The sequence below is a fragment of the Bactrocera dorsalis genome, chromosome 1 (assembly GCF_023373825.1).
Source record: "Bactrocera dorsalis isolate Fly_Bdor chromosome 1, ASM2337382v1, whole genome shotgun sequence".
NCBI lineage: Eukaryota > Metazoa > Arthropoda > Insecta > Diptera > Tephritidae > Bactrocera > Bactrocera dorsalis.
Window position 1 is genome coordinate 4,549,871 of NC_064303.1, and position 23,114 is coordinate 4,572,984.

The window sequence follows — 23,114 nt, forward strand, 5'->3', positions numbered from 1 at the left end:
GAATGTTTAGGACAAATAATTTAAGAAATTTTCAAAATTGTTTTAAAAATTTAGTCCTTTTTTTCAGAAAATGAGTACAGTGGGTAAAAGTAAAAAATATTTACTTAAAAAATTTAAAATTTTTTTAAACTTCTTTCGATGTTATTAACTGAGTTTGAGTTCTCAACCAATTCTCAAATAACTAATTACTTCAAAAATGGGATGGATCACAGATTTCGCATAAAAATAACTACAAAGAGTATAAAAAGGGTTGTTTTCCTTCTTAACCATACAAAATATCTCTCTGTGAGCTCAAAAAAAAATCTAACCTCAAAATCTTTAATATCACAAAATCAATAAGATTAACAAAATCATGCAACAAAAAAAGATTTCTTAAAAACGTCCCCACCACCAACCTTCCAAATCCGCTACTGTCACCGTTGGCCCCATTCAACAGCTGGGTGTAAAAGCACAGCTAAATGCATGTGTATTGCGAAAAAGTTGCCAAACATGTTGCACCAGCTTCATGTGCCGCTAAAAAAATATCGCAACTACTTTTTAATATGTGTGTGTTTGAGCGCATACTTGAAGTTTGAGCAGCAGTCAACGGTCAGTTGCTGCTTCAAGATGCGCAAAAGGCACACGGAAGCGCATAAAGGTAGGCACACATAGACACATACACACAGAGCTATCGGTATGTGAATATATGCCGAGGCACACTTCGAAAAGCTTCAAAATTAATAACAAACTTTCGTTGCATGCAACTTTTTCATGCCACGCGCATACATACACATACTAGTGTGTGTGTAGTGAGCGCACATATGAGTGTGCGAAAACAATTTTCAAGCATTGCAGCCGAAATTGCATGCCTAAACTTGCCTTACAGTCGACAAAAAAAAGGTGGTGCGCTCCCAAAAGCAGGTGAAAGGGCAGTGGCGGCGCGGTCTCGAGCGCTGTATCGGCGCAATAAAGTTGCCATTTTTTATTATTTTTTAAAGCTTTGTGCAACATGCTTAGCTTAATTTCCTTCAATCTCAGTCGGTCAAGAGTGTGCGCCAAATAATTTGCATTATTGATGATCGCGTTGTGAAAGATTGTGAAATTGTGAGATCCCTCGGTCTCATACACTTTCGCAGTGAAGTGCAATTTTCTCATAAAAATTATAACTTTTATTGCACTACGCGCCTACAAGTGGCCATATTTGTTTGTTGCTTCGTATACAATTTTTAGTTTCACAATTTCCGGTATATCATGCAACAGCGCGGCTCGCAGCAATGTAGGAAATTACACTTATGAATTTACAATATTTGCTTACACAAATCGAAATGGGCAGTCTAAAACGGTGGAAAAAATACTGATGATTCCAACTATTAATTATTGCGCCGTCACAAATCCAAAAATGTACAAACATGCAGTGTCGCATCGGGCCCTTAAATCATTCATCAACTGTCAGTCATTGGAAATTAGCGCGAGTCTTCACTTCCGTTGGTATGTAGTCGGTCAATTAATACATATTCGCCGACCAATTTGGGATGGCAAAGCAATGTGAGCGTCAATACACAATTCGATTCCCAGTGTTGATGGGAAAACATATGAAATGAAATCGAGAGTGTTGTAATGCCTTGCAAATTGTGAAGGCCAAAACACGTGTGGGAAGTCGCATAGATTTAAGAAATTAAACTGAAATTAATTTTCATTAAGATAATTGCAGTTTTCCTTACGATGAGAGCTCAAAAAATTGGTAGAAATTTTTAAAAATTTAAGGGGCCTGCAGAAAATATGCATTTCGAGACTTCTATTGATATAGACGGGTAATCAAGAAAATATTCGGAACATCTAAGAGCATATTAACTACACAATGAAGTCGCCTACTCTTGTAACGGCAGTATTGTAATCCATATTTTCATGTGGTATCTTCTATTGCACAGATAAGCGTCGAAACAGACAACGTTTCTATACTTCTCAAAACTATTGAGCGTCAGGTGCCTAACTAAATCAGCGTAGTAGGTCTTCGAAATATTCCAAGACCCAGCCACAAGAAATGTCATCTAGAAATTTCACTACGTTATCTAGGATTTCATTTTTTATTTTGACGTCTTAAGTCTTTGCCACTCCATAATTACTCCTTTATAATGAATTGCCTTTTCAACAAGGTCAGGTTAGGTTTAATGGCTGATCTCTCGGCATGGCGGGAGAATCACACTCAATATTTTCAGTCCTATATAGAGCCTAACGAAAAACTCCTATAGTTGGATATTAGCAAAAGCATCCTGAAGCTATTAAAAATCTGCTAGAGTATTTTATTTCTATTTTTGCTGTTTCTTCTAGATGCCTAAATGTATGAGATTTGAGGTACTTTTGCCTTGATCTGTGAAAAGCGGTATATTCAAGGAGAAAGTGTTTAGTTGATTCTATCTCATCTTCTTCCCTACAACTGATGCAGCTGGTGAGATATTCAATCTTACTGCATGAATTTTGCTGAGAACGTAGCTACCTTTGACAGCTTTCTCCACTTGAAAGACGCTGCAGTTTTTAGGAAGCCTAAGACTAAAGTTGAAGGAAAGCTCCCGACAGTGTACTTCTCCACCAATCCTCCCCGCAAGTTTATCTTCATCCGTAATAGACTCGCCGTTGTAATTCTTCTACAATAAAACTTTTTCTCTGCAATTAATGTTTCATTTTTTAATTGAACTAATTATGAAATGAAAACAAACCAAAACTCATCAAAGTCACATGTCGAAAACAAAATTTATCCAAGGTAGTTTATGTGCTGAATTTGGTGGTCATTGCTGCGGGAAGCTTAACTCAGTTCTGTTGCAATAACATCGAGCTGACCAACGACTTAAAACAAAAACCAAGCAACATTGAAATCAATGCAACAAAAATCAAATTGAATTTCGGCATTGAAATGAATAATTGATTTGATTATGCAGCAAGATTTTTTACTTGTATGTATGTGTGAGTATATATTAGGTATGCGATATAAATGCAAATTCGAACTTCGAAAATTAACTCATCTGATGTTTTGACGTAATTTAAGTGAATTTTGAAGAGTGGAGCTAGCCTGAAGGTATGTATAAAATAATTTTCCTTCAAATTTACTACACATTTATTTTTCTTCAGTTAATAAAAGAAATGAAATTTTCTTTTAAATTTCTTCCCTTTTATTGCAAATTTCTTCGCTGTTGCTCTTTTTGCGCTTGTCACTGAAGATGAAAGTTGCATTTTGTTTTTAAGCTAAATTAGTGACGAATGTCGGAACAACAAAGGCATGTTGCAGCTGCCGCACAAGGGCCAGTGACCATAGCAACGGTAAGCAAGCAGCAAGAAATGCATAAAATTATATAAAAAATGCCAGCTACTAAATTGTTTTTGTTATGGACAACTTGTTTTTACCAAATTATGCTGCTAACAGCACCAACAACGACCGCTTGTGGCAGGGGGATGACCCTAAAGAGTAAAAAATATGACTGGCGTTAAATTTAGTAACTCATTGAAATTGATAGCTCAATGAAAACCCTTGATTAATAAAGTAATGCTTGTGTAATAATAATTGCTGAAGTAATAAATGCAATAATAAATTGTGCACAGCTGTTACTCGCAGCAAATAAAAATATTTAACTAAACATTTGCCAGCAACAACACTTCCTACATTTTCACAAGCTTTTACATATATTTTTTGAAAATTTTCACACACAAATTTTCAACGAACCCACTATAGCTCGCTGATTATATGCACTTACATATAAAATTACATAAAAAAGTGTTTGTTAAACAATTATTTAATAGAAATAAGCGAGAAAAAAATTTATTCATGCAACAGAAAACGAAAACTCGTGCTGCGAACGCTTGACCTTAACCAGCTGCAATTGAATGCGGTGAAATGGCCAAAAACGACTCTGCAGTCATGCACTCACTCATCTCGTTGCATTTTGTTTATTATTCAAAAATCTAGTTGGGAAAACTTGTTCCTGTTGCCGCTGTTGTTGTTGTTGTTGCGTACTTGCATTGTTTGGCACATGCGCTACACTTTAATTTCCGTTAACAAATTTGATGACGCGACAAAGTCAGATTCGCCTTCTGCATACCAAGCGAAAAGCAGCGAAAATAAATTATGGACACATGTTGCAGCAACATTTTTTATGCGAGCTAAGCAAGTTGGTGGTTAAAAAAAAAAATGCCTTTCCTAAAATGTAGAGGGTGGTAAATTTATAGAAAAGTGGGAAAACAAATTCATTGGCTGGGAAGATGAAAAGTTTAGAGCTCAGAGACCGATAGTATAGCTACTCAAACTCAAGGTAATTTAGAGCTTATATAGGGTGATTTTTTAAGAGCTTGATAACTTTTTTTAAAAAAAAAACGCATAAAATTTGCAAAATCTCATCGGTTCTTTATTTGAAACGTTAGATTGGTTCATGACATTTACTTTTTGAAGATAATTTCATTTAAATGTTGACCGCGGCTGCGTCTTAGGTGGTCCATTCGGAAAGTCCAATTTTGGGCAACTTTTTCGAGCATTTCGGCCGGAATAGCCCGAATTTCTTCGGAAATGTTGTCTTCCAAAGCTGGAATAGTTGCTGGCTTATTTCTGTAGACTTTAGACTTGACGTAGCCCCACAAAAAATAGTCTAAAGGCGTTAAATCGCATGATCTTGGTGGCCAACTTACGGGTCCATTTCTTGAGATGAATTGTTGTCCGAAGTTTTCCCTCAAAATGGCCATAGAATCGCGAGCTGTGTGGCATGTAGCGCCATCTTGTTGAAACCACATGTCAACCAAGTTCAGTTCTTCCATTTTTGGCAACAAAAAGTTTGTTAGCATCGAACGATAGCGATCGCCATTCACCGTAACGTTGCGTCCAACAGCATCTTTGAAAAAATACGGTCCAATGATTCCACCAGCGTACAAACCACACCAAACAGTGCATTTTTCGGGATGCATGGGCAGTTCTTGAACGGCTTCTGGTTGCTCTTCACCCCAAATGCGGCAATTTTGCTTATTTACGTAGCCATTCAACCAGAAATGAGCCTCATCGCTGAACAAAATTTGTCGATAAAAAATTTTCGAACCGAACACTGATTTTGGTAATAAAATTCAATGATTTGCAAGCGTTGCTCGTTAGTAAGTCTATTCATGATGAAATGTCAAAGCATACTGAGCATCTTTCTCTTTGACACCATGTCTGAAATCCCACGTGATCTGTCAAATACTAATGCATGAAAATCCTAACCTCAAAAAAATCACCCGTTAAAAGCAACTAACCGCACAGAGAAAAAACGTATGTAGATAACGTTATATTCAAGCAATCAAAACTTTTTCGAAGCGACTTTGAATTTCCATGCAGAAAAAACCTTAGACTTTATTTGAAAAATGTTTGCAAACCTTGGGACCTACCATCAAACCTCGGGAAATTCGTCGACTCCATCTTTTGCATAGAATTTGTTTAAAAACTTAGGAAACAATTGGGAGTTCGTCTTTAGGAGATTGCGACTTCGTTCTATTCGAGTTCAAGAATCATGAATCTTAAGATCTAATATTTTATTCTCTCACATAACTCGTTATTTCAAGAGGAATATTTGAAAATCTTCGAAGTATCCATCAAATCTCGGGAAATTCGTAATCTCAATCTTTTGCATAACTGGATACACTAAGAGAATACACTAAACGAACGGAACGGATATCCAATAGCCTTCGGAAGATCCTCACACTTCATTTTTTTTGAGTTCGAGGTTCGTGGATATAGAGATATACTACTTTATTTTCCCATACTATTGCCTATTTTAAAAGAAATGTTTGTAAACCTAGAGACCGAATATCGGATGATCTCGGACCTCATAAGTTCCTCGTTCGTCAAAATATTAATAGATAGATGACTTGGAAGGCGCAGTTTTCAACTCCGGTATAAATAATTAACGAGGAATCGAGTGACTTTTCTTCGTTGAATATATTTTTCAGTTTTGAATGAAAAATAAAAAAAGTTGCAAAGAAACTGTAAAAAGTGTTTTGTTCCCAAAAATTTCACTCTCAAAAATTCTCAACCAGCTTATGACTTAATTTCCATAAAGCTGGTTACTTAACTAAGTGCTGATTTCAATGACTCGAACTACTTTTGTTTAGAAATTCGTCGAAATTCGTAACACCCACGTTGGTGAAGTAATGATTATATAAAAGAAAGCGCCAAAAGTAGAAAACTGACCAAATTGAGTCATACGATTACCAGTGAGAATATGAAAGACAAAATAACAAATAAAAGCCAATAACAGTAATGGCAGCGATGAAAGCAACAACATCGCAGCAAACAACGATTAGCAACAAAATTGAAAACTTCAACACCAATAACAACAGCAACATCAACAGCAAAACACCAAAAGCAGCTTGGGGCACAATGTCCTCAGCGTTATGAAGATTACAACGGTTGAGCAATAAGAAATAAAGACAACAAAATATGCGCCAAAGGCTGCCACAACCAGTAATGACAACAAAAACCGATTACAACAACAACAGCAAGCGTATTAGCAAAAGCAATAAGCAGAGCGCAGCGACATCTGGCAACAATTCGAAACGCCACATTGACGCTGAAGATGATCGTGTCGTGGTTATTATTTTTGTTGTTGTTGCTGCTGTTACTGTTGCATACTTTTCTTACGGTGTCAGTGCTTGAGTGTGTGTGTTCGTTTTCTTGTTTCTGGCGTTCGCTGCTGTTATGGTTGTTATGGTGGCTGCGGCGGCGGCTGTTGCCGCTGCTTATCGCGTCTCACAACTGCTCATTTGGGAATTTCTTCATTTGTTGTTGTTTTATTTAGTTATTTTATTTTATTTTATACCTTTTTTGCTTTTGTTGCGCATTTATCTCAATTTGCTTGTGTACTTTTGCGCTTCATATACATCGGCATTTGGCGATGCTTACTTTCACTTTTGTTGGTAGTGTCTTTCAGAAACCCCAAAATTAAAAATATTTTCGAATTCCAGTTACAGACATTGTATGAATTATAATTGGTGTTTAATGTAGAGTTCTGTTTAGCTAACTTTTTCCTTTTTACAATTTTAATAGAATTTTTTTTTGTGAAAATTTTTCGTATCCCTGTCCCTATCTCTTATACACCAGTCTCTCACTTTTCGACTTATCGACCTGAAATTCCTCGGACGCGCTTTTTTTCCTCAAAAAGCTGCTCATTTGCCAGAACCGCTGATATTGGACCACTATAACTCTTGGCTGCCATACAAACTAAACGATCGGAATCAAATCCTTGTATGGAAAACTTTTTTATTTGACGAGATGTCCTTACGAAATTTGGCAGGAATTATTATCATCAATGTAATCCCCGAAGGAATTGTTCAAATCGAGTCACTATAGCATACAGCTGCCATACAAACTGGTCGATCATATTCAAGTGCTTTTCTGGAAAACTATTTTACAAGACAATTTATCTTCTCGAAATTTGGTGTGGATTATTATCCAAGACAGCCCCATTATGCCCGATCATATTATTCGGATCGCTTCACTATAGCATATAGCTGCAGTACAAACTGATCGACAAAAATAATGAAAAAGATCTTTTTATACCCTTTTATGCTATAATAAATGCACCTGTGAAAGGTATTATAGCTTTGGTGAAGAAGTTAATATTTTTTTTCCTTTTTTTAAAATTTGGGTGCATTAAAATTTAAATTTGGTACGATTTACTGCCATGGAGGTTTGCCAGACTATGTGGAGGAAGCCGCGGAATGAGCTAAGAGCAGTAAACTTTTACATATTTTCAAAAGAAAAAAATTTTTTAAAAAATTTTGTATCATTCTTGGACGAAACCCCCCGAAAAATTTGAACAAAATCTGTTTGCCTTATATAAATAAATTGAATTAATTAAAACTTTCCTTTTTTTCTTTTTCTGTAAACATCATGGTGTTATTTTTTAACTATTCGCTATTTTTGAACGCTTCTATAAACCCTTGTGAAGCTTACATATATCACAAACATATGTACGTAAAACCTACGCACTGCGCAGCCGTAAAGTCATCAAGCCAATTTCGTTAATTTGACACACTTTCGGTAAACAAAACATTGACTGCATTAAATGCCAAGCAAGAAATAACGGATCAATTCAGCAAAAACAAACAATATGCGAAATTATACATACAAATATCCGATCAAAGTCAGTGCCAGCTTATATCAAGTGATTTAGTAAGCGGGTTTTGACATTTCTTTGCTCTTTCTACTCATACGCCTCACTAAATTACATACTTTTCACACATAATGAGATACGATCATTTTAGAAGTGTGAAATCGATTAGAAATTCTGTTGGTATGCTAATGAAAGCGTGTGTGAATACTTAACGTCACTTAAAGAATAAAATTGTACAACTCTCTGAAACTTAGCAGACAATTTAGAAGCAAATGAGTGTATACAATTTGTGTCAGAAAGAAATATATTGTGACTTTTGTCTTAAAATAGCTTAAATCATTAATGTTAAGACAAAGAAATTCTTATTTCTACCACATCATTTATCATTCTTTTTATAATACCACCAATAAGGGGCAAAGATCTTGGTCTGGGTTAAATTGCGGTAAAATTTAGTGTAATCTCTTAAATTATATTCCTAAACGATTTTTCGCTCAAATTTAGTTCGCGAATGTTTTGTGAATCGTTTCATATAATCGCGAGTTATAAACTACAAGCTATTGGTTGGCTAGCTTATGAATAAGAACAAGCTGTAAGTAGATATATTTTTCGTTCAGATTTAGTTCGCGAATAGTTCGTAAGGTTTTCAGATACTCGCGAGTTATATACTAGAAGCAATTACTCGGCTGAACCTGAAAACAAAATTTTTCGTTAAAATCTATATCACGAAGGTAATTCTGAAAGAACTGGTATAGGTATAGATACCTAATAATTTTTCGTTCAAATTTGATACGCGAACTACCTGTGAGTATTTGAATCGACTCGTCAGTTATAAATAGCAAGATAAATCAAAAAGAACTAAATATGGCAGCAATGGAAAATATAGATTGTAAAACCAGATATTCTTTACCTAAGTACTTGTTCTGTTGAATCTACTTTGCGAATGAATCCTGAGTAATTTCAGATACTATTAGTCAGATAGGATATTCTCATATCAAAGGCTATAAGGTCGTAGCAGAAAAAATGTATTACTCGGTAGCTCTTTTTGTGAACGGATTTGATCTTTCTCGATTGAATTCTTTGTTGCCTGCGTGCAAAGAAGCCGTACATAGTCTTATAAAAGTAATAGTTTTTGGTGGTCAAATCGATAGAGAGAAGGATCATAAATTATTTACTTTAATACAAAATATGTAATGTATTTGCCCAAAGTGTCGTCATTATAGTTACTAGAAATTAAATATCAATCAATTTAGTTATTTTATTATTTCAAAATTCAAGACTCGAATACCCAAATGGTCACCTTAGAGCAATCTTTCTTATCTTCTCCTATAAATCAGAAAAATTTACCAAATTGCCTTCACCTTGAATAGTAATTTGGTGTAAATCAATCAAGCAATCTGGTCTTGTCAATAGATTACCACAAAAACAACAGTGCAACCAGTCATTAAGACTTAATCACCCGCAGATTAAGCGATAAACAATCAACCGCCAGCAATGGAAGTGCAAACGGTGTCAAGTGTTTGCCTCCACCAATGATTGACAAACCACACTTTCAACTTAAATGCAGCTAAACATAATCAGAAGGGCCAGAGTTGCACTTGATGTGCTGCCGCCGGCGCAAATCGATAATTGTGGTGGGGCTTGTCAGTTATGTAATCGAAGTTAATTTATAATGAAGAGCAGTGAGGCGAAGTGCAGCTAAGAAAATAATAACTTTTAATGGAAAGTGCACTTTGGTTGTTAGTGTTGATTTTTTCTTAGTTTCTTCAGCTAAACGCAGCTGCAGCAGTTAAAATCACTGAAGATTTTTTGCTTTTAATTTGTGTGCATTTTTGATTTTTCACGGTACTAAATGTTAATCAAGGTAGGGTAATTGAAAAGTTCCGGCAATTTGATGCACAGCGCGAGATGAAGTTGCTCCACAGTTATTGATTTCGAGGTCAAATGAAGGCGATTTTTTTTACGAATCGTTGAGGTTGCCTTATGCCTGGACTTCAATTTATGGTCGTAGTTATCTTCTAAGTTCAACGATGCCTCCAGAAAATTGCAGAAAATCTTCAAGTGCCTCTCTTTGACTTCGAACTGTGCGAATGCGCAGTAAACATCTTCTTTTTCAGCTTGCAACTTTACACATGCGTATTGATACTTGCTCAGTAGTCGTCTGCTTTCTATGAACAATGACTAGGTCATCGATATTGACGCTCGCTTTTAATGTTTTTTGCCTTGAAAATGATTCTTTGCTTTTGTTGTTGTCGTTCTCATACAAACTTGTCACACAACTTTATCGTATCGATCGCTGCTATGTACACATTGATCGCTTCTTCAGTTTAAAAAGGGAAAGTTCACTGTAACGTGATACATTTTGTTTTTGTAGACATCTTCATGTTTTCTTTCGTTTATTGCAGTAAATTGGTTCTTCGTTTATATTTTTTTTTTTTGCCAACGAGTGTTTCGCACATTTCACCTGCTCTGACTAGTGATTACTAAGATCGCTTGAGTTGAATTCCGATCCACTTAAGATTTTCTCATAATTTTGATAGATATACTATATTTGTCAAGTAATGATCGAAGGAGTAAGATTTTTGATAACAATTTCGATCTTTCAATCCTCTCTGAAGTGTAATTTCTTTAAAAGAAGCGACTTTTTTTGGAAGACGTCATTTGGTTTTAAATCGATACTATTGTATGACTACTTTTTCGATTTATTACCTGTATTCCTGTGTTGAATAATAAATTTGTTTGGATTTTGGATTTGTGCTTCTGGAAACGAAATATTTGATGAGATTGCTTAAAATGCCATCCGCATGGCTACCGAATGAGTTCAGGAAATACGCAAGTAGCTAAAAACGAAGAATATGAAATTTCCTGAACAACAGACAGACGGATTAGGATGAGATGGAATGCCTTAGGAGCATGGAATATTACCACGATCATGGCAAAGAAGTAGAAGGAAATTCTAATTAATTAATTAATTGCTAATCACACGAACTCGAAAAGACTGCAGGACGGTTGCTACCCTAGTTCCAGGTGACAACTTACTAGCATCAGAAGCGAGCCGTATGGGCTGTATTAAGGATGAGACATGTAAAAAGCACTGGCAAATAGGCATGAGAGAGACGCTGGAATCGGTCTGATCTAGATCTCGGATTAGTTATCTAGGAACTTTGCAGTTCAAGGAACTATCAGAATTAGATATTATATCTCTATTAAACTTCTTAAAAGTAGTCGTCGTGCAGGAGATAAAATTCAATTCATGTTAAAATGCACCTCCATCTGGCATTACAAAGGACCTGTAGGTCTTGATATGACATGACAGCCAAACAATATAATCTAACCAATATAACCCATAGACCCAACGGACCTTTAGGTCTATGGCGTGACAGCTGGATTTCTGATAATTTTATGTAGCAAAATTATACCCACCACGAGATATCTTTTTTTGGAGATCCTCGAGATCGGCTACGGTTTCCTATATTTTACGAAATCAATCACCATTTCCAGGTTAATGTGTGTGAAATAAACTAGGCTTAGCTTATTTAGAATTCATAAATGTGGTAATCAGTTTTTTTATGTTATTTCGTAAATTCTTCTAAATTTGAATTATAAGTTTTTCCGCGCTCTGATTTTATATTAGTACCGGACTCAATTAATCGATGTATTAACTTTTACGTTCATTTTTTCTTATTACCGTACTATCATTCTTCGCTTTTTGACCGCAAAACCCTCGGAAGTCCACCACTCGTATTGACTACCTAGTCGATTCCGATTGACTATTTTCATTATAGCGTTATACCGGAAGTATGATCGAACAATTTTGAAGTATGTTGACTCTTTTGATAAAATTTTATTTTTTTTTTTTAATTTTGCTATCAACGTTAACATTTTTGTTTTTGAATAATAAATTCGCGTGTTTATTCTTCCATAATTCATCTCAAAGTCTTAAAACTTTTGCTATCTTTGTGATACCAAATCCTCTTATAACCATAAGCTGAGGACTTAAAGGAACATGGAATAAAAGTCGTCGCTCTAAACTCCTGAATGCATCACATTATAACCGCAATAATCATATGTGTTCACATTTGAAGAGTTCTAAGTAACAGGAAGCTGCACATGCGACTCTTCAGCAGGATATTCTTACATATTTTCATGTCTAACAACACTCCAATTGATTCTGCAGCGCACATCACAGGTGTGTGCGTCTGTATAACGGTATTCACATCGTGCAAAGATGAGGAATTTAAATTTGAATTTGGCGGCGCTGATAACGACTGATGTGCGACGTATCGGTGTGCAGCAGCAATGGCGACGCAGTCGTGGGGATGCGAGGCAGATTAACGGTTTTTGATGCTGTAATATAAAAAAGTGACGGTGTGGCGTGCGGATTGCGATTTAAAACCGGAAATTGCTAACACAAATTGAGAGCAAAACCGGAGGAGTAAAACATCAAATATTTGAATACACGTACTGACATATAGATGTATGTATGTAAGTATGTATAGTTGTGCATATGTGTGAATACATTTAGCGCAATGGCAGATGTGTCATGTCATGCCGCATATGCAAAGCGATTGGATTTTCTATTCACATATAGTGTCTATGTAAATTTATTCAGTTATGTATATACTATATATTTATATCATGTACACTGTAATACAGGGTATGTTAAGTTTAGCACGAAATTTGTGACACACAGAAGGAAACGTTGGAGGCCTTAAAATATTTTTCAGATATCCCGCTGGAATTTTACACACGTTATTTTCTTCCCAACATGCCGCTTATTTGTCGGAATCGTTGAGATTGGACCACTTTTTCATATAGCTGCCGTCAAACTGAGCGATTAAAATCACGTCATTGTATAAAAAACTTTTTTATTTGACGAGATGCCTTCACGAAATTTGGCTCGAATTACTTTTTTAAGCAGAGGTATAATATCTGAAGAAATTGTTCGGATTGGATAACTATAGCATATAGCTGCCATACAAACTGAACGTTCAAAATCATGCTTTTGTATGAAAAACTTTTTTATTTAATGAGATATCTTCACGAAATTTAGTTAAAATTATTATTTAAAGTTACGTTACAATATCCGAAAAAATTTCTCAGATCGGAGTATTATATCATATAGTTGCCATATAAAAAGTACGATCAAAAGCAAGTACTTATATAGAAAACTTTTTTATTGGACAAGATATTTTGACGAAATTTAGTAAACAAATTACTCAAAAGCAGCATCATAATGTCCAAAAAAATTATAGAGATCGGATCACTATATCGTATAGCTGCCATACAAACCCACGGATTGCCATATGATCAAAGTCTTGTATGGAAACTTTTCTATCTATGTAGGGTATTATAGCTTCGTGCAGCAGAAGTTCACTTCTTTTTTTGCTTTGTATGTCCAACACTAAGTTTGCACCTCAGTCGTTATAAAGCGCTTCATCAAATATATATGAATGCGAGTTATACGGTATATCGCTCAAGTCTAGCTATCCATATGCTGCATTGATGTAATAGTTACTCTGCCATCGCTGGCTTCACTAGTTGCTTCAATACAATTTCATTTCTGTTTTTTAATATTTTTTACGTTTAATTTCCATTTCTATTACTTTACATATGTTTTTTTTTTGCATATATATAAGTACAATAACACTATGAACTAGCTCTGCTGACAGTGGCCCCCATAACTGCTGCCGCTTTGTGCCGCTATTTGTGGCAATAACCGCTTGCCTATCTTTTTTATCTGGCTTTTATATGGTAGCGTCTTTCATTCATGGCGCGCTTTTGACATTTTCCCGTTTACTATTTTATACTTTTTAAATTGGTTTTTTTATTTTTATATATACATATTTTTGTTTGTCATTTGCTGTTTGTTGCTTGCTGCTGTGACACCTTTTAAAGGCGCCATTCAAAGTGCGACTACCTTTTGAATACTTTCAGATAGCGATGAAATAATAATAGTAAAACGTTTATAGCGTGACACATGCGGGACGTGACGGGTTTAGGGCCAGCAGTTTGGCGAACTTTTGGTATTCGTATGAAGTATGGCGTTGTTTGAAGCCTCTGCTAGAGTACTGGTGTTGCTAGTACTTATAAGCTGTGGTTTAAACAGAAATCTTCATTTTAGTAATTTGTAATTTGAAGATCGTTTATCTAACCTGTGAATTAGTTTCACAAAGACACTTCCATCGGATTTATGAACTTATGAAACGGCTTGCATTATAACAAATATTGATTGTTTTATTTTTTTATTCTATACCGCAAAAGATTGCCTCTTAAAAGCGATAGATGACATCGAATAAAATTAAAAAAAAAAAAATAAAAAAAAACTTATTACGATTTTAATGGCTTTGCCGTCTATGAAGGTTTTAGAGAGATTTTTGTGATCCGTTTAAGGCATTTACTCGTCGATAATAAAACTGTAAGAACGATATATCGTCTGTCATAATGAAGAGATTTTTGGTTCAAGAGGTATTCGGATATTTAGAGAAAGTGTGAAACTTTCTAGAGAGCTTCCATCAATCAATATGAGATTTATGAACTTATGAAACGGAACGAATGACGACCATAAACGATTATTTACTCATATACCGCAGAAATCTACTTTTTTTTAGAAAGAGTTGAAATCGACTTAAATTTTAAAAAGCTTTATCAGGAACTTGAGAGATTGGACGGTATTTGAAGATTTACAGAAGAGTTAAGCTATCGATTTTAGACTTTTTCAGAATTTTCTTCACTGGAAATGCAAGTTAGAGAGACATAATGTATGGTATAGACTAGGACTCCGCTTCAAGGGTAAAAATATCACTCATGAGGAATAGCGAAATAGTTGCTTTAAACTATATGGGGCGATCCATGGTAAAGAACTCAATCGTAAAAGTCTGGAGATGGTTGAATTCATGCAGTGAATGAATTTGAAACGAACCAACGACTTCGTTCCTAGAATCACCACACAACAATTCAAAATGTAATAATCTGTGATTCTAACACACTTTTGCCACACATTCCTTGTGGCTTTAAACGTTTCGTAAATAATTTCATGAGAGCATTTTCTGGTTCAACTTTCTTCTTTTCTATGATCTCCATATATGTTTTTGGGTGACTTTGCTGAGCAGAGCTTAATGCAGCATAGCTTAAGTGGCTACGGCGTTCGCGCTTTTATTACTTCATACAATGTTATGGAAAATGCAAACAAACCCAAATGCCTGCAGGGGATTCTCAAATGGTGTCTGCAGCGATATTTTTGTTGCTCTTTTTGCATAATTTGCATTTTTACATATTATCGTTATTATTTACACTGATTTATAGTAAATAACAACATAATTCATTGGCTCTGTGCGCTGCCACTAAGCGCTAAAAAATTCCCTCGCATACAGCCACAAAAAATTGTGTGTATGTGAGTGTATGTTAAGGAATTCCAGGCAACTAAAGAGTGCCAACGCATGCATGCTTTGGTCTTTAGAAAATGCCTTTATGGCTGCCAGGTGGCATGTGTGTGTGCCACATTACCGAGAGCCTGCCGGTATGCGGTGAATGCTTATGAGGAGACACACACACACACGCACACTTATACACACTCAGACACATACAAATGCACATATTGACCCTAAAAAGTGCGAGTCCTCCATCAATAAATACTTGCGCACACACTCGCTTACAAGCGTATGCAAGCACTCACCGTTAGATATGCTATTGAAAGTGCAGTAAAAGTGCACACATTCTTGACTCTGCCCCACACACACCTCACCGCCACCCAGCAGCCAGTACACACACATATACCGGCGTGTAGTCACCCTCTTGGAGCGCGTACGTGCGCTTGTAAGCTGCAGCAGCTTAACATAAAATTTATATAAAATACCATCAAACGAAAATGAAATGCAAAAAAACAGGCAAAAGCAAAAGAATTGGCAAAATAAAAAAGTGAACGGCAGTAAATGAGGAGCTCCCATTTCGAGTTGAAACAAATGGCTAAATGAATGCAGCCACTACGAGCACTCGTATTTGTAAGGAGGTTGCATTTGACTGCATTTGCTCCATTTATTTATTTTTACGGTTCTTGGAAGTGAGCTATATACAGCAAACGGCAAACTGCTGAAATAAGAAATAAGAAGTGAACGCGTCCGCGTAGAAACTTATAGGTGCTCTAAGTATATACAACACAAGGCAGAAAGCAGAGCTCCCTGCAAGGATGTCGATTGCTCGATTCTTTTCGATGTTCGATTCATATTTCATATATTTGAAGAAGTCAAAATTTTACAAATTTTCAAATTATTTTGCTCTCGAACGAGGTCCATTTCGGATATTTTAATTCTCATAAGTAATCATAACCTTACGTCTCACAACCTTACTAGAGATAGGCGACCTGATAAATATAATTTTCGAGATATTTTTGAGAATGTTAGTAATCTTTTAATTACAAAATTGACTCTATCTCATTAAGATTAATTTCTTTACAGGATTTTATATCCACTTGTGCATTTCAAAAAATCAATATTCCATATATCGAAAATCTGATTTTAATCCGGTAAATATTTTCAAGATATGAGCATATTAGTAAGAACTTTTCAGCTTAGTGTAATCGACTACCAAAAGTTTAGAAACATTCTTCTCGAAACCCTGAAAACACTCTTTTCTGAATCGGTGAGCAAATTTACTTCGAAACGGCTGAACTGAAATTTTTTCACAACTTTCTAAGATATTTTTTATGCGATAATGATGAAAACAATAAGATTTTTTATTCTTTCGAATTTTTGAGCCTTTCTGAAGTCTGAATTTTTTCTCAAGATACAAATAAAAACCGAAAAACTGGGTTATTCGAATTTTTCACATAAATTTTAAGGTTAAATGAAAAAAGTCGGTATGAAAAAGTTATAGACCTTTTCACTGGCTACAACATTGTCATATAACTTTTTTCTATAGCAGTCGTAAGTCTGATAGAAATCGAGATAAGCCAATCCTAACCCAATTTTAATTCAACCAACCCCCTTCTCTTCTTTTTACCAACCTCAGATCGCCCGTGAATTATTTTTCTCTAAATGTTTATTATTTTGTCTTTTTTCGATGGGTTTTTGTCTACCATGATTTTGCTTGTTTTCAATTATTATCTACCCTGCTCTAAAACATATGTTTTTTATTAATTTATTTATAAAATAAAATACTTCTTCTCAAAAGCATTCATAAGAAACGAATTATTTCTGACTAGCATGTGGATATAACCTCTTAAGTTTTAATTTGGAGAAATATGATTTAAGTTTATGGTATATGGAAAGCTCAATATACTTAAGGTCGCGGTGCAATCCTCATCTATGTATATTATGGTATATTCCACATATCTTACTTTGTTCTATGACCTAAACTGGGTCACTCATAAATATCGAACCCATTTAATGATCAGTCATTAGAAAAGCCAGTATCAGCTCTTCTGTTCCACAAGTTCATATTTTATCACAGAACGGTAGATCATGAATACATTTTCAAAGCTTTTAAGATATTTTTGCTATAGAATTTAACTAAGGTCGAGTCATAAATGTTAGTCAAAAAAAAATTTAAAACGAAAGAAACGTCATAATAATAAATTTAAATTATTACTTTACTATAACAACCAATTTAAACAAAAAAATTAAAGCTCTGATTTATAGGAGAAAGGAATTTCAGTAAAAGTGATTTCAGATGGTATAATTAAATGCTGTTCGTCTTAGTTTTAACTAACAGGAACAATAAGCAGCAAATAGTTTGACTCTGTGACCAACTTTAACTAACTAACGCTCATATTTGAAAGATAGAAAATCTTCATGTAGGAAAAGTACCGTCTCGTTTAAATATAATGATAACTGATATTTTGATGGTACTCTTAATATTTATATAATTTTTTATATCCTGAGTAAAATATGTATATTTAGTTTACCATGCAGTTTGTAACATACCAAAGAGAAACATCGAAGATCCTCACTGTGGATATGTCCAACATTCTTTTTTATTTGACAAAATATCTTAACTGTCTATGCTGTCAACGTTGTAATATCCAGTGAAAATTTTCAGATAAAGGCACAATAGCATATATGTAGCTGCCATACAAACTTAACATTGAAAATCCAGTGCTTGTATTAAAAACTTTTTGATGTCACAAAATATCCTCATGAAATTTGGCACATATTAACATAAAAAATTAGTCTACAATCACCGAATATATAGTTTTCAGATCGCATCACTTTAGTTATAGCTGACAAATAAACTAACCGATCAAAATCAGAATCATTATCTTTTTATTCCAGATATAGAGATTTTTTCGTGTTTTAAGTTTGTATGACATGAAAACAAAGTAATCGTGCTTGGTTTTAAATTTTGGCTTTATCAACCTTTTAATTCCAGTTTCTTCTCTTTCCTTTACTATTTACTCTTCATCCCTTATTATTATTATTGTTGATCTTTATCTGAACATTAGGTTGTGTAGGTGTAATAGCCCTAAGGCAACCACATGTATTTACTAAGGCAAGGATATTTTCTTTTATTTTTTTCCTTTATCTATTCACTGGTCTACTTTGAATTTCTTTTCTACAAAAAAAAAAAAAAAAAAAAATATAATAATATTGAATTTATTTTTATTAAGAATGATTTTTCTAAAAAACAATAAAAAATGTTAACAGTATACATATGTTTGCAAAAAACTATTTTATTTTATTTCTATTACAAAATTAACATATTTCGAAAATATTCTTTCAATAAAATATATTGTTATGTGAGAGTAAGTTTCGATATTTTTAAGCAATACTAAAACAAAGTAAATTCATAAAAAAAATATTTTAATATTGTATAAGACTCTGATAGAAGACTAATTAAGATTTTAAAAATTTAAATGTAAATAAATGAGATATATTAGTATGTCAAATTTTTAAGCCATGTTTAAGAATAATAAATTCATCAAAAAAAAAATATTAATTAATGTTTTTATAGTATAAAATCGAATTTCAAGTCTTTTCAAGGAGTAATTCAGATTAAAAATATATAATAATAAAAAACTTTCAAAATTTCACAAATTTTCATCCTTTAACTAAATTTATTTTTGAACTTATTTTGGTTTAATTTTAAATTTTGTCACATCATTATGGAAGTATTCTACACAATTTTAAAAACATTTTTTTTCTACATAATTTATATTTAATTTTCAATTTTCTCTCCTCTCCTTAGGGAAATTTTTATTCACAATTTAGCCTTTTTAATAGAAGAAACATTTTTTTGAATATTCCAATTAGAATTTTTACAAAGCAAATGCATTAAAGTGAAAAGCTCCTGGCGATTTGTGTACTTCTAAAAATGAAGCTTCTGCTATGCGCTGACAAATATGCGAACATTCTTATAAATTTAACACTCTACACTGGCAGGTGTAGGTTTATGGGTATAGGTGTGGGTGTGCTGTTATACAATTTCTATTTTCATTTAAGACGAATTCATTTCGTTTGATTGCATTTCACTTACCACTTCATTTACAGCACGACTGGGATTAAATCCTTGGGCGGCGATTCCTGTGAGCAGCAGGCAGCATGCGCCCAATAGCAAAAACAACAAATTGCACAATAACAATCTCATGTTGCACGAAAGAAGCACATACAAAAACACACAAAACTAGGAGTTGAGAGGGTAATCGGAAGCAGCGGAAACGGAGCAAATAATGCGCTGAACAATTCCAATTGGAATTTTAGTTTGTTGTTGCAATTAAACGAATGAGTTGTGAGTGACGGCTGGCGTTTTATTTTTCAACTATTTTTGTTAAGAATATAATTATTTGCTTTTGTTTTTGTTTTTTGTTAAATTTTATTGCAAGCACGCGCACAGTAAGCTAACGGTACTTGCTTGCATGCAATTTTCAGTTGCAACGCAAATGTTTTCGGCAATTTATGAAAATTTGTCGTCAACAAATTTTGTTTATTTTTCAAAAATAAATTTTTTAAATATTTTTTATTGCTTTTTAAATTTTTGTTTTTGTTGAAAATTTATATTCAGTTTGCGTACGCAGCGAATTTACTGCTTCGAAAATGTCGTTGGCTTGCACAAATCGTAAATTTTTATAGTTGCTGTTGTTGTTATTGTACGAAAGACGTAAATATCACTGCGAAACCGCTTGGTACGCACGCTCACGCTCGACTGTTACGAAGACACTGACTGCCAGCACTGCGCGTACACTCGTTGGTATTTACGGAATATGCACTGCTGCTGCTTGCGACTAACCACTAGCCACCTTAGTCTCATAGACGCAGACGAAGTATGCTATAGTCAACTGGACTGGTAAAAGTTCGACGCTCAACTGAAATTCACATTCACAATTGGTAACAATTTTAAGTCAAAGACGCTTGTTGCGCTGCGCTGTCGCTGCTGTTGCTAATAACTCTTCTTGTTGTTGCTGTTGCTAGCGCCGACAATGGGTTCGTTGCTTGTTGGCTGTTGGCTCGCACGCTCGTTCGTTGTTTGCTCCGTGCGGCTGCTGTTGCTCAGACGAAGACTTGTTGGAGTTGTTGGTGCTGCCGAGTGCTGTGTTGCTTGCAAGCAGCAGATATCAGCTTCTTTTGGTTGGTTGTTTAACGTATCGGTATCGAAGGCGTGAGTGATGGAAGCGTGCGCGCACACGTCTGTAGTTTGAAAGCGACTGAATTGCAAGCGTGCGCCCGCTAAGCACACAGGTGTTGGTGGCGCCACTGGTGGCACGGCAAAGGCGCTGCGTCGCGCTGTGTTGATTCATGTGTTATTGGTGTTGCTGCTCGCAACTGAGGCTGCTCATCAGTAGCCACGGCAGCCAAAGATACAAGCGCCGCAACAGCTGGATGCAAAAGTGCTGAGCTGCAAGCATAAACCACAAGCAACGGCCGAGCACGCGGTCAAGCATGGCTCTTGTGGCTTCAAGCGGCTTGAATGGACGCGGCTCAAGCCGCAGCTGCAGCACGCTAATGATGATGATGATGAGCAGCAAAGCACTTCACTGCAACAGCTTCAAAAACAACTATAAAAACAACAACAAAAATTAAAACAAATACAAAAACAGCACCAACAACAACTATAAAAGTAACAACAACAACAACTCAACTGGGTAGTACTACTGCCACCACCGCCAGCTGTTGCGTTGTTGCCGCATCATCGCTTGCCATACGCTTTCTGGTTTCTACTCGTATTGCTGTTGTTTTTGCGACCGCCTGCAGTCAGCCGCCTGTACGGCCAGTGCGCGTGGGAAAAAACCTCAAAAAAGCCTGTAGAATTGCGAATAAGCTGTCGGAAGCGTTGTGCGTGCGTATGTGTGTGTGTGCTTGGCAGAATTTAAAAACGATTTTTGCCATTTCGCTTTTGCTTTTGCCGCCGGCATTGGCCAGAAGAGAGAGAAAGTGGCATGCGCGCGTGGGCCTTTTTTCGTTTCGTTTCTTTTATTTTCTTCTTTCTACTTTTTGTACTTTCGTTTTTGTTTGCTGCCATTACTTGTTGCTGAGAATGTGCTGTTGCGTTGCTTCTGTTTGGAGTTTGCAGGAAATGCATTCGGCGCTAGTGTGTTGCTAGTGTTAATGCATGTTGCGGCAACATGTTGCGTGGCTTTGTACTCATAGATGAGAGCCGGATGTAGTTTGAGGTACTACAAGATGATATAATTGCGACTTAAACCCACAAATTGTAGACGAAGAGAGTTTTAGTCTCCCGAATGAGCTAGATGCGGTGTAAATATTAGTCAATATATACATTAAACCTATTAGGGGCGAAGCCACGCCCACTTTTTAAAGATTTTCAATCCACAGATGTTAATCTCTAATACTGACAGCCCCCGGTAGGTACTCTCAGATTTTCTTAGATTTCGAAGTTTCGACATAGATCACACGGTTTACCCTTCGACAGTTAAAAACAGTGATCAATGACCGTTACAACCGCATACCTACATAAATCTCTCAAACAGGAATCATATGGCGCTAGGTGCAATAGCTACAGTATACCTTGAGATAGAATACAGAATACTGATACAGAAAACTTGCTAATATAAATACATGAGAACTGTGGCAAGTACTTAAACTTGTAGCTCTATATGCAGCAGCTTTGATTCAGCTCCACTTTTGGAAGCCGAATATTATATATAAGCTTCTTAACAACTTAAAAAATTTGTCATCTCCTATTACTGGAAATGGAGGTCAATGGAAGGTTTGAGACCTCTGATCCGAACTAACGGTGTAGGTGTTAAGCTTATTACTTTAGATCTCATCAGCAAATAAAAACCTTGGCGCTTGCTAAAATAATTCCAATAATCATTAAAATAAATAAAATTGTATTGATTTAGAGACTATAAAAAGATAACACAACCGGCCGAAATAACAGCACCTCTTAATACTAAAATTATTCGATCTCGATGCACATAATTACACCATTTGAGAAAAGTAATTAAATCAACACCATCACATGACCAAAGTGTTTGAAATTTTTTTTCCTGCAACCGCAGCATGGCATTTTTTCTTTCGCGTTTTATGCGCTGTTAACTGTTTCAAGGTCAAACCAATAGTCATCTGCCGTCAGTTGGACGTAAGCAATTATTCACCCGGCAATTACAACGTCTGCATTTGAACAAACACGCTTAAGGAGGCGTTAAAATATAATAAATTAAATCAAACACGCACAAATAAAGACAAAACAACAAAACAAAGGGGACAAAAAGTGGAGTGCTGTGGAAAATGTGCTAATCTGAGGCAATTAGGTGAGCTCACCTGCCGAGCGCCACAAACATTTTTCATAAAAAAAAACAAAAAAATACAAAAAAAATGAAATTGAAAAACTGAAAAAATTAATTGAAACTCTTTCAACTATTGTCAACGGTGTATTTTGAGAAAATTTTCGGAGCATGCTGTTTTCAATGCCAACCGTTGGCACGCCGGTATGTGCGCTTAAGCAGCCGGAGGCACGCTCATAAGCGTCTCGCTGCATACAATGTGTCTCAAGTTAACTAACAGTGCAATAGTTGTTGTTGTTTACTGTTGTTTATGAGAAAATCAACATTTACACACTTGCCGC

The 23,114-nt window shown here is 35.3% G+C and overlaps 1 protein-coding gene across 1 annotated transcript in view; it reads right to left on the reverse strand.

Moving 5' to 3' along the window:
* The window catches only part of LOC105232404 (mucin-4), a 54,077-nt gene extending 33,035 nt beyond the window's left edge, over window positions 1-21,042 (reverse strand). Inside the window, exon 1 of the mRNA XM_011214068.4 lies at window positions 19,566-21,042. Coding sequence (XP_011212370.2) covers window positions 19,566-19,676 — 111 coding nt within the window. The 5' untranslated portion in view covers window positions 19,677-21,042. The remainder of the gene's footprint in view (window positions 1-19,565) is intronic.
* Between the last annotated feature and the right edge of the window lie 2,072 nt (window positions 21,043-23,114).